Below are 13,409 nucleotides of genomic sequence, written 5' to 3'. Positions count from 1 at the left end.
AACACCTGTCTATGACTGTCTTCCATCTCTGTGTATATTGGAAGCTCACACACACACACACACACACACACACACACACACACACACACTACCTTGAGGACAAATGGAGGAATTATGGTTGGTCTCAGGAGAGCCACAGAGCCTTAGTGATACAATATGTTCCTGTGACTGTCCACATTTCACATGCCTGTAATGGGTGTTGTGAATGCTTAGTAGGCTCCTAAGGCTGAGACACAAGTTACTACTGATTCTTCCATCAAAATGGAGAAGAAGTAAAGCTATTTCGAGGGGTGAATTTAATGAATAAAAGTCCCACTGTCTTGCTCTGTGGCTTTGTCTCTGCCTCTCACTGTAATGGTTAGATGGAGCACCTGTTTGTAACGGTAAGATGGAGCACCTGTTTTTTTAATGGTGAGATGGAGCACCTGTTTTTTTAATGGTGAGATGGAGCACCTGTTTTTTAATGGTGAAATGTTATAAATGTACTGCTGATGATATAAAAGTATGTAATGTTTCTGGCGGATGGTTGATTAACCAATATATTTTGGTGTGTCTCAGGGGGACACAGAAGACCCAGCAGCAGGACGAGACAGCAGGCCCCAGCCGAGACGATGAGCAGCCGGGACCATCACGCAGGAAACGACAGCAGAGCATGTCAGAGAGCATGCCCCTCTACACACTCTGCAAAGAGGACCTGGACAGCATGGACAAGGAGGTGTGGGCAAGGGGAACATGTACACGTACACGTACACACACACACACGCTGACTCTCACTCTCCCACTGACTCACACTCTCTCATTGACTCACTCTATCTCTATCTCCCTCTCTTTCTCTCACACACACACACACACGCTCATTCATAAACACGTTAACATGTAGCTACAACTACATGTGCCCACACAGACTACCTCCTTTTGAATGTACAGTACTGTATACAGCTTTATGGCAGGGTTATAGCATGGTGAGTCTCTGCATTATGTGCTATTTTGAGCTCCTAATATTGGTGTGTTTGGTGTCCTCAGACGTGTCTGACAGAAGTACATTCAGTTACAAAAACGGGGAAAACTTCAAAGCAGTACACCCTTTGATGCTCTGTCTCTCTCATCCAAGAAAACCATCTCCACATATGCCATAATACCAGTCCATCCCCCTTCTCTGAGTTATCATGGTCTTGTTTTTGTTCCTGGCAGGAAGGTGTGATTGTCACTAATGTCTAATGACTCTGCACCCCCAGTACAGATAATGGAGTCTTTAATGGAGTCTGAGGGCTGCTAATGCGTCAGCCGGGGAAACGTGAGGAGCAGATCCCTGGGTCCTATGAGGGCATGGCAGCAAGTCTGGCCATAGTCTACTAGATAAAAAAACAAAACCTGTCAGGCTTTTTCAGGTGTCACTTGACCTGTGACGAGCAGTCTTCAATTCACATGTACTCTAAGGCTGTGGTGGCTAATTTTAGTCTGAGATAATCAGTAGATGTTAGCCGAACTGTTGTGACTGAAACGGATGAGGTTAGAAGGAATTGATTTGGTGTTTTAAAAAGGTAGTTGATTGAGTCCAGATAGCATTTTGGGACTCACTTGCTGATTTTGCACCTACTGTACAGTACAACCCTAAAAATATCAGAATAACAACATAATCACCATTAGTTGAATAGATGTCAGGGCCAAAACTGTTGTCAGGGCTCTCAAAACTGCTGTCTGGATATTCCCTAGTCTGGCTGTCAACACCGCAAAAGTCTGGCTTGTTTTGTGACACTACTGATTGCATTGTTTATGATGGCACAGCATTTTAATTAATTAATGAGGGAGCACAACGTTGTGTCCTCCCACATCTGCCTCGTTAGAGAGCTTTTAAGTGAGGGGGCTAATTAAACGAGCCATCTACGTCTTTTTTGAGTTTCGCTGGCATTCCATGCCGTTGTTACAAATCACACGCCAACTCACAGACCTGCATCCTGTTGCCCTTCTAAATATTAATGTGAGGAATTTAGGGAGGAACATTTATAAGCAACAAATTTGAGTGATTATCTTGGGTCTTTCCAAAGAGCTTACTTAATTACCCTAAATTAGAACGAATTAAATTGTCGAATGAAAGAACACAATTTGGCAGGTAATGCACAGCACCCTTTCTTCTCCAATAGAAACAGCTGAATGTAGCTTTGATTCAGGCAGAGCCAAGTCCTATTGATCCGTACTGCACTGAATGCCTCGAGGTGTTAGAGATGTGGCAGTTGAATGGTGAAATGTGATGAGTGGCTAAATGGGAAAAAAAAGGTAGTGACAGACAGTCGTGATAGAAATCTGTGAGAATCATTTTTCTTCTTCTTCTTCTTCTCCCGACCTGGCTTTTATTGTTGCCGTATACTGTAGGATATGACTGTTGGCACTTTTATGATACTGTTCTATAAAGTCTCATCTTCTGACCTTGAAATCCCATGCAGGTCACAGCTCCTTATGGCAGATGGGATTAAGTTATTTGGGATTTAATCAAATGATTTAGATATCAACTTGATTGGTCATGCTTTGAGTGACGAAAGGCTAGCTATAAATTGCCTGGTTATTACTTCAGTTGAAAAAATAGGTTCTGTTACCCAGTCTCCGTGGGCTAATATGAATATGCGGCTCTTGGAATGTGCTGTGTCGTGCTCTTCCATGAATAGACGTTTATTTTTACTTGTTTTCCCTCTACCTTTAAGAGTTGAAGACAATAGAAGAAAGTTCCGCTGACCCAGAAATATTGCCAAAGCCTAGAGCTCTTTTTACTTTTCTCTCCCCGCTTGGCACACCTTTCTCTCTGCTTTCCAGCAACTGTATCTCTTTTGAAGCGTTGTCTGTAGGTGCTCAGGTGTCTGGTGTGGATAATTTGATGGCACCCGAGGACTGTACCTTGAATATACCAACCCTTGAGATAGAAAATGTCCATATTGGTTTAGCATTGACCACAAAAGGTGAGGGGGAGTTACATTACTGCAGTTAAATGTCAGTTAACCTCCCCATCTCCAATAACATACCGTCTTCATTTATTAGGTCACAGAGGTAATTTCAGTATGGTGTTATTAACCCTTTCATAACCCATCTCACTGCGTGGTCCTATTCAGCTCTTCTCCTAGTCTGTTTTGGTGTTATCAAGCATCACCTAGCCTGTTTCATTGTTCCTACTGTATCAGGGTATTTTCTGAACCAATTGCTTTGATCTTATCAAGCTACTCTGAGCCCATTTTAGTGTAGTCATCAAAGCATCACCAATCCCCCCCCCTGAACGTCATCTTCATCATCTGCTCCTCCCATGTATTGTTCTTGAGATGCAATTTGTCCTCCATTTGGCGAACTCAGGGTTTGAGAAAATCACTCTCCTGTTTGTGCCTATTAAAAGTCATTATGAACGGAGGAGAAAGAGAGGGGGGGGAAGAGAGATTGTGTTTCAATTATTAATCAGGGACATCGTACAGCGTGTGATCTTTTCAGTCCGGTCAGCTCTTTCTAGCCATCGGGTCTGTGGTCCCTGAGGAGAGAGGTGGAACTGGAAGAGAAGTCTTTCTCTTGTTTTCACTTCAGACGATGAAAGGCAGTTTCTGTCTATGGGGAAATGATGGGTAATTTGAACACCATTGAGCACATACTTGTCATACAGTATATCTGTGGGAGTGACCGTCATTGATAAACTGCAAGTAGTATGCTAGAATTGATGTGTGAAACATTTGAGGTGTTTTGTGATGAGTTGCGGCGAATTGATGCCCTTGACTGAGAAGAAAATGTGTATAGATTTGTCTTTCCCCATGCATGTAGAAGTTATGAATTACCACGACTGATAGCGTTTTATTAACAGTCTGTTTTGTGACACGTGTCATCGGTGCCCAGCCAGAGACAAGTTGAGAAATGGTCCTGCTAATGCTGTAATTACTCATCTTCAGTGGGCTCCTACAGAGAGAGACAGTTCTATCAATCTGCCGTCATCAATCACTCCTTAAAGTGGGTGAAAGGAAGTAGGCCTGGAATATGTGCTACAAATGCACAAGCTTTGGATGTACAGTACAGTAGGGTCCACTTTCTGTTGGCTAACCATATCATGTATGATAAAGGTTGAAGTTGTATACGTTCCTACATTTATTAAGTATTCTGGTGCTCAGTTGTGGCATTGAAAGGGCTGTTGAGTTTTGTGGTCATCTAAAGGTGTCATGGTAATCGATGTCATAGCGTGTTAAAACCATCAAGTGGTTGCTGAGACCACAGATTTTTCAATGTGATTCAAAGGCCAGTCTTTTCCCCTAATAGAATTCCATAATCACTCGAGATGGAGCTGGTGATGGCTCATTGAGCTGCTGCGGAATGTGGACTCGGGGGTATTGTTCCCAAAAGACCAGCAGTACTTGTTGTGTAAATGTGACATTTGGGCTTGTTGAACGTCAAGCTCGGAGGGGTTCGGAAGTCAAACGTGGATGTCTACCGTCAGACTCGATCTACCAAGGTGGAGCTGCATTGGACTGATTTTTATTTCTTTGACAGTATGTGGCCAGCTTGGTGAACGGCCTAGCTTGGCTGAGAAGTGAGATATGGTTTCTCGATTAACTAATGATTTATCTGTTTTATTAGTGGATTACGTAGAAGGCGTAAGCCAAAGGGGGTTCAATGACTTCAAATGTGCCATGATTTGGATATATGAAAACGTAACGTTGTTTTGCTCCCCCGCAGAGCACAGCCAATTGAGTGACAAAACCAGCCTCTATACAGAACAGTAAAGAGCAACAATGTGACTTTCAGGACCCTGACGTGTAGATAATGTGTTTAAAATGTCACCATCCTCTCCCTTTCTCTGCTAAATGGCTGCCGCTGACATTCTTAACCATTCCAAAACTTGGTGAAAAAGAAAAAAATACAGCCTTAATTGGCTATCGCTGGCACTTATCTCAGTCAGGTACCGCAGGCACGTTCACATTTAAATGTCAGAGCTGGTTGCATCCTGGTTAGTGTCAATTTAGCATCAGCAACATGTGTAGAGTCGCCTCTTAATGTGTCACCTTGGTGTTATGCCAACTTGCTGACCTTTCTTTTGAATCCACCCGCCCCTTCTTAGCGGTGTAATCACAGAGCCTCCTGCATTCACCCATGTACATCTATCCCAGTCACTGCTCGAGACGCCAGGTGTCTTCAGAGACTCCAGGGCTGAGTTCTAATCTGCCTTGGCTGGCCGCAGCAGTTTAGGAGTAACACGGGGCAAATGTGCACCTCCAATGAGCCTGTTCACTTTGACCAATTTAAACCGCTTCGCTTCACTGCGTTGCACCGTGTCTTCAGCTGTTCATCCAGTAAGTGCTCTGTCACATCCTTTACTAATGAAGGATGACAATGTCTCACATGGCTAGCTAGTGTTTCCCTTTGACTTGCAGAGTGTTGAGTTCCTTATGAGAAGTTACTGGGGTTCCCATAAGAGTGTAGCAGAATCACATCAGAGGCATCCAACTGTACAAATGGATGAGAAGTATAGTAAGAAACTGAAAAGTGCTCATTAGTTTTATCCCTTGATAGTTGGTCAAATACACTTCTACAGTATGATGCTATGTGGTAGCATGGACAGTAAAAGGCTTTATGTCAGTCAATCATGTCCTACAGTCAGTGTGCCTTTAATCATAGGGTCTACATGAGTTCACATGTAATGAGGAGCATGAATGAGTGTGTCCATGTGGAGACTGATGAAAGATGGACACTGTCTTTGTCTGTTCAGTGAGTTCAGCTTTGTTCCAGGGCTTTCTCTGGCCTTTCCCTGGCCTTTTTCACACCTCAGAAAACATTAGACAGACAGCCCCACTTTCCCTGTAATGAGAACCATCATACTACCATGGGAGAGAAAGTGAAATTAAGCCTCAATCCCTTTTTTACCCTAATTTTTGCCTCCATTTTTATGCCTTTTCCTTTTTTTTCCCTTTTTTAAAAAAAAAACATCTTCTCCACCACGCACAAAAGTATTTCCTTCTTGAATAAGTCATGAAAGAGAGAGCTGTGGGGTGTAAATTTGCTTCACTCTCAATAACTTTCACTCTGCACGCTGGGACACTGATCAGCATTAAACCCAACACTCGAAAGATTTATATTAGCATGGCCTGACGAGAGAGAGAGAGAGAGAGAGAGAGAGAGAGAGAGAGAGAGAGAGAGAGAGAGAGAGAGAGAGAGAGAGAGAGAGAGAGAGAGAGAGAGAGAGAGAGAGAGAGAGAGAGAGAGAGAGAGAGAGAGAGAGAGAGAGAGAGAGAGAGAGAGAGAGAGAGAGAGAGAGAGAGAGAGAGAGAGAGAGAGAGAGAGAGAGAGAGAGAGAGAGAGAGAGAGAGAGAGAGAGAGAGAGCGAGCTCAGTGATCCTTTCCCAGCCTCTAGACAATTATGCATTTCTGTATGGAATACAGAAATGCATAATACTATATGATACCCCATCTGTATACAGTCATGTGGACTAGCTTGATGTTTTGTCAGTGTTGAAGATGTTCTTAGAAAAATATCCTTTGTTTTACCTTGAACACTGGACCTGATTGCTTGAGTACACACAGTATCAAAGCAGCTAAATGCACACTAATGTGGTGGATGTGCAGTACCTTACACAATAATTATAGTGATTATAATTGTCTGATCTGATATGGAGGTAGGGTCTCCTTTCACATCTAACACTGAGATCTCTGAAACACTTTTGTATTTCTGTATTGAACAAGGATAGTTAAAATTGCATGGTTTGTCTTTTATAGCAGCTACAGTTTTGGATTCTCATAAAGAAGCTAGTCATGCTCAAATGTAGGCCTATTACTTCCAGTTATAACCCTATGATAATGGGGATAATTAGTACATTAGTACTACAATGACTGAGAAACATGAATGAGGTGATGATTAAAATGTATGTTTGGGTGTGATGCCAAGCATCTCCTCTGAGACCTAGCTCTTTAAGCCCTGGATCACAGGGGATTTAGTGGACTCATCCATCACAGTGACTTGTGTTCTCCCTACACCCCGAGCCATTGATTACATAGATCCTTAATGAGGCATTTATCCTTGGGCCTGACCTCTGGAGTAGAGAAGTCTGACCCCTGGTGTCTGACGTGGAGGAGACTGTGGGATGTGGAGACTCAGACATATACTGTCCATGATTGTTACCTCTTACAGGACAGTTACCATGATTAGTTATTCTTATTGGTATGTATAGGGAGAAATGTATTTTAGACCGTGTTTAGAGTGCCAATATTGATAGTAATATTGAAGTGCCTCGATTGGTAGAATCACAGTTTGAGGAATGAACATAAGTCTATCCAAAGACTTTCTGTGGGTGTATGTTTTGCTGAGGAAAACTCATTTTATCTGATATTTTAGATGATTATACAACTAGAAGTGATAATGATTCTTTGCAGAGTTGTCTCTTTTCAACACCCCACTGACTCCTATTCCCTATTACAGAAGCACAGCACAACTTAAGCGTTGTCTGGAGAAGAAAAACATGTGTCCCTGATAACTTAAGAGAAGCATGGGGCTCCTCTGAATGAGAACTCTTTATCTTTGAAATTAGAGTCTCATTGTGTCTCATCTCAGTATAGAGCAGGCAGTCAAGGAATCGCTCTTACTTTCCGCTTCGCCGTATGCGGCCAGCCATAAGTGTGGGAAGTAATGAGATGGGCATTGTGGTTTTTTTGCTCTCTCTCTCTCTCTCTGCCTGACAGAATGAGCCAAAGAGGCTTCGGTGATTGCACTATGTCTCCTCCAGCTTACAGGAGCTGAGCCCCCCCCCCCATATATATACACTACCAACAGATAGGGGGCTGAGGAAGACATCAGTATATAAAATATGACAAGAGCCAGTGGGGAGAAAATGGATGCAGCCAAAGCATGGATCTTCCCACATTTCCTTGCTACATGAGGGGGGAAGAGACGCCTGGATGTCTTTTTGGGTAATCTTTGTGATCTGACATGATGAATGCCGTGACTCTCTGGCTGGCTGACCAGAGAGTCTCTGGACCAGAATTGGACACTTCTACCTCCATTAGGGCCTTGGACCTTGTGTTCTGGCCTGGAGCATGCAGACTATGGCAGCCAGGCAGGGGAAGTGGGACAGCCCTGAACACTCAGACGCCCCTGGCATTCAGTAACTAGGCCCCAGTTGCCATGTTCATGCCCAGATGGTCTAGAGCAGTTACCTGTGGTGATGATGAGGTTTTCCAAGAGGTTCTGGTTGGTTTATTTGCCTGAATACGCAAACAGACACTTAAAGAATGTTTGCTGGAGTACCAAAGCCTCCCTCTGAGCCAACCAAGCTGCTGTAGCCTGATAAGAGCAGCTGTTATTCAATTTGTATATATATATGTAATCAATGAGTTATGAGCATTAATGTGGAGTAGATGCCACACAGCTTAAGAGCAAGCAGTTGATAATGGGATTTTTTTTCTCCATTTAGAGCTCAGTCCAAGAAGTAGTAATTACTACAATTTCCTCATTGAAGTGTTAGTTCGTATACAGTTGACTTGCCGAGTTCAACTGTAAGTAAGTTGAATAAGTTACCTCCCTCTTTTCAATCTCTTTTTAAAACTAACCACAATGGATAGATCATGTTTTACAGCACAGTATCAAAGTTTTCCTTCTCCTCCTCTCCTGACAACCCAAGTCTGTCTCAAACGTTGACCCTTGATGTTGAGCAGACATCACAATGAATCAGGTCTTGAAATGCCAGAGCGCTGCAGGCTGTCACCCCTGCCTTACACAGGTCACACCGGGGGCGGCAACCAGGGGCCGACCCAGGAACACAGCTCTGCACACGTCGCACCAGATGAATCGCTTGCTGCAATGTTCAGAGGGAGATTGGGATCTTCGTTGCATGGCTGACTGAATCCCTGGCTCTGTCCTCAGCTCAGGGTTTGGAGACGGTCTTTACTTTGTTAGATTTATTTGACAGGGACAGTGCACATTAATCAACCTCTCTATGAGTATGTCATTTTAAGCTGAAAGGTTAATTGTCACTTGTAGTCCCTGGGCAGGTATTTTTAAAACATTCTCTATCTTTGTTCCTGGCCTACTATTTGAGTATTGACCTGAAGGAAAAGGGTTCCCTTTGAATTACTTCATCTGAGAGACATTACAGATGATCATCTTTCATCTTGGCAGACCTTCTAAAGTATGTTTGCAGAGGAGAGCCTACTGTTGAATGAATATTGATTAATAATGAATATTGACTATACTGTTGCTTATTTATACCTGCCCAAGGTCCTGACGGGCATAGCTAATAATAATAATAAATATTTTATTTGATTGGCGTCTTTCTGGACAACCAAGGTCACCTTACAGTAAACTAAAAATGCATTAAAAGTGCAATTAAAATCAAGGTTGCCTGGTCAAGCCAGGAAACTTCTTGATCGGCTAGCTAGCAAGCTAGCAACAGTAGCAACCTTCCAACCTTCCTGTTCAATGCTTCCAGAAGGAGGCTGTGAATACTGTTTTTGTGAATTAATTATATCACACACACAACTGTCCTCTTGCAGACACTACTTTCCCACAGCAGTGAGTTAAGAGAGGTCAGCCCTGCGGGGTCAGTGGCTGTCAGCGATCACCCTGACACGACCAGTAAATTACAGTCCCTGGACCAGCCACTCCATCACTGGGGTGTGACTCCATCATCTGTCCCCCAAACCTGGAGCTCAATGAATATTCTCTCTGATCAGCTTCTCATTTGCACTCCTTGGCAACCTGACAGAGATACTATCACTCATTCTACTGTTAGGACAACTTTGGAACGTAACCTCCCTGTTACCCCACTTAATAGAGTAGAGAGAATTGAAAGAGTAGGCTATTTATAGCTTTAATACTTAGCTAAACTGTATTAAACAATCTGACTGGTACTTTTAGTAGGTGTTGGATGGTGAGGGAATTAGCACATCTTTTCAATTGAAAATATATCCTCTGTATCTGCAGCTGTGATACTGTAGCTTAATGTAATGGAAAATTTATAGAGTTATTAATGCACAGGTCAAGTTGAATAATTTTGGTACTCTGAATTACCCATCTTATTCAGATTTTGAAAATGTTGCCTCTTTTGTTCAGTCTTATGAAACTGTCCTTACCTAACCTCTGCCGCATTATTAGATTTGGTGAGAGAGAGAGGAAAAAAAAAAAAAAGTCCCGTTCTTAGCTTTTCAGCGAGACTCTTATCAAAATGGTTTCAGACAGCAATGCAGCAGCATTACATACCCTCGGCCTTTTTCTTTTTTCTTCTCTTTACCTGACAGCTGAAGCTCCCTCAGAGGGGAGGGAGGTGGCCAATAACAGCGGACGAGTGGTGACTGACTGAGCTGCTTTGAAGATGTAATAATGAATTTCACATCCTCCCGCTGTCCCCGGAGGTAATTGCTCACATCAGAATGGGGCTGGCTTTTGGCTGCTCTACCGGGAAAGCATATGGCCTTTGATCTGGCCTTGGCCAGGAGCACAATTGAGAGTACTGATGCTTAGAGAGAAGTGGCGCCAGAGGTCTCTGGGTCCCTTCCTGCTACTGGCAGGCTCAGTCTAAACGTGGGTGTCAATTCACCAACTTTACTGTACCTCTGTATTTACTGTATTCTATTTGATTCTATATTTCTCTCCTGGGTCTGGTAAAGTGAACTTAGCAGAGGCTTACGTGCCGTGAAATCAAATAAGCATAGGTAGTGTGATGCCCCTGCTATGTGAGGCTCTCTTCTCTGTCTCATTTGAGGATAAATGATAGAAGCTGATCAGAGAGTCTGTGGGAACTCCTGGGATAAACTCATTAGGTTTACTCTGCATGAAAGGGCGGATTATCTCAGACAATTGTGTAGCTGTCTGGTGACTTTCTTTACAAGAGAAACTTTTTAATTCATGGACATGACAAACTCAACTTTATTTGACTGCTGTAGTTATGATTATTTTTGAAGCTCCTCCCCTTCCAGTGTCCTTATTAAATGCCCTCCAGACCCACAGGGGTCTTGTTGTTGTCTTGTTTGTCACCACCTACCCCTCATCTGGGTGGTCATCTATAAAGAGTGCATAATCCCCCCACCATCCCTCAAAGAATATAGGTGTGTACATTCCCTCCAGAGTTTCCTCAGACTGGAGAAGGCTGCAGCGCTCTCCAATAACCTACAGCAAACAGCTGTGGGACGGGAGAAAGAGCTTCGATCGACTGACCCTCTGGAGTCTATCCTGACAGTCTTCCTCTTGTTGATTTCACCTCTATGTACAGGAATATTATCGAGTTTGTGCAAAGTACATCTTAGCCGGGAGAGTCTTTCAGCAATGTTTTTCTTTCGACTAGACTCTACCTCTGGTGACCGTTAGACATTGAAAAGCTGATCTCTCAGCTGAATCACTTCTTTTTCAACTCCCAAGGACATGTCTTTAGAAAAAGCTTTGCCATTGACTTTGTTCATTACAGATGAACTTCTCCACCGCTGAGCTACTGAATGGATAATGAGTCGTCTGGCATTAACAACCTGTCCTCGTGATGCTGTAGAACTATGCGTCTTCAGCACACTGCGCACCCTTTCACACCATTCAGGCGTAAAAGTTAGACTTCAGTTAAAGCTGGAGGGCTGCAAACTCTACAACAAGCTACTGTATATGCACCCCATGGCAATGAAAACAATAATACAGTTGGACAAATACATTTCTATGGCTTTTGTCTTAAAGAGACAGCCAATATTGGAATGTGAAGCTCTTACACCGAGTATAGTGAGTGATCAGGAATGAAGGTTAGGTTCTTCCTCTACAGAGATGATGACTACAGAGTAGGTGCTTTATCACACACAACTCCATGCGACACCCCAGTAGCTCTGGGTATTCATCATCACAGAGACAGTGACACAGTGAGTTCCCCAGTTCAGCCTCATGGCCCTCGTCCCATTCACTTCTGCCTAACAGCACTTCAATTACAAGCCTCAGTCACTGTTATGCAATTCACCAGTTATAACCAGTTATGAATCATAAAGCTGCATAAGGGTAATGCCATCAAACCCTTGGGGTGACAAGCCTCATAACTCCAGCATGCCATGGCATTTCCAGTCCCAAGGTTATGGAGAGGTTTTGACAGTTCAGGTCATATTTGCATTGGATTTGCATTTGGGTTCAGATTTTTGCATTTTGCCTTGGGTTACGATTTCCCTCTCATTCTCTCTAATTTGAGTCTGCAGCAGAAATAGATCCAGTATGTACATATTTACAGCTCACATGTCCAGGAGTGAACTCAGTGATGCAGATACTTCTTCTTCGAGAAGCTCCATTTGATTAATGTCTCTAGACAGCCATGTGTGTCTAAGCAGCCATGTCAGCCACGGTGATTGACATGTCCTACGACAAGTCATTGAACATTGTCGTTCATTAGGGGTTCGGCTTGTTGCTTGCCTTTTTAACTTTTAAGCTGAACTCCACAACAGAGAGCGGTCCTTTCAGCTAGAAATCTGCAGTCTTCATCAGTACATCCCCATGTCTTTCATTTGAGGTAAAGCACACGGAACTTAGTTAAATGAAAGGGTTAGGGGAAGACATGAGACACAGAGCTGTGTGTGGGCAATAATTTGAATGTCCTGCTGTCAATTATCTTGCCTGTGCCCTGGATCGTTATATGAAGAGGCCAGAAAGTCATATGTTGGAACTCGTATGGATGGATGGATTAAGCCTGTGTGTGTGGCTTGTTGCATGATTCCACAGCAGTTTGTGTTGAAATACACACAGAGTAAGGACACAAGTTGAATAAGGTCTGTCCTCTGTTCCTCATTCCGCTTGCGTATCAACATAAACCACTCAACAATTTGAGGTGCAGCTGCCTTCTGAAACATCGCAGGCTCCATGCCCACCAGTCTTTATCAGGACACCACAGGTGCAGTTGGAAATATATTCACAACATCCTCTCTCCCAAAAGTTTGTAATTCACCCACAGAATTCTAACACTTTACCTGTTAAAATGTGTCTCATTTTTTTGTGTTCTCATTTTCAGTTTTGAAAGTTTATCAACATCTTTGTGATAACCACAGAGCAGAATTAACACACTTAATCCATACCAATACCAGAGACAAGCACTTGTACACTTCACACAGTAAGGGGCGAAGGCCAATGCATTTAGCAAACAGTAAAATTCAAAATTCTGTCTTACTGCTCCTTTAGAAAAAGCGAGACTTTAGTGCAGACCCCCCAGAGAGGCCAACATGCTGTGCTTTGAAAGGTTGTGCAGCATGCTCTCTCTGCTTGGCCTCTTATTACAGCCAGGAAAAGGATGCAGTGTAAATATAGCCATGCTGGTTCTGGGGATTGTTAAGGACTCTCTCTCTCTGCAGGAGCTGTATATGAACTGTTCTGACATGGTGAACAGTGGTTTGGCTTAACTGGAGAGATTGGAGGCAATCACGAGGCAGGCACGAGCCATGTTCCCAGTGCTACACAAGCCATTTTG

At 43.2% G+C, this 13,409-nt stretch overlaps 1 protein-coding gene across 3 annotated transcripts in view; it reads left to right on the top strand.

Annotated features, from left to right (window-relative positions):
* The window catches only part of ctdp1 (CTD (carboxy-terminal domain, RNA polymerase II, polypeptide A) phosphatase, subunit 1), a 58,778-nt gene that overhangs the window by 16,724 nt on the left and 28,645 nt on the right, over nt 1-13,409 (top strand). For all 3 annotated transcript variants that reach the window (XM_083680961.1, XM_083680960.1, XM_083680962.1), the window contains exon 11: nt 559-715. In XM_083680961.1, the coding sequence (XP_083537087.1) occupies nt 559-715 (157 nt within the window). The remainder of the gene's footprint in view (nt 1-558; nt 716-13,409) is intronic.

The sequence above is a fragment of the Argentina silus genome (genome assembly GCF_951799395.1).
Source record: "Argentina silus genome assembly, chromosome: 11".
NCBI lineage: Eukaryota > Metazoa > Chordata > Actinopteri > Argentiniformes > Argentinidae > Argentina > Argentina silus.
The sequence above is the reverse complement of the archived record's forward strand: the minus strand, read 5'-3'. Positions and strand labels throughout refer to the sequence as shown.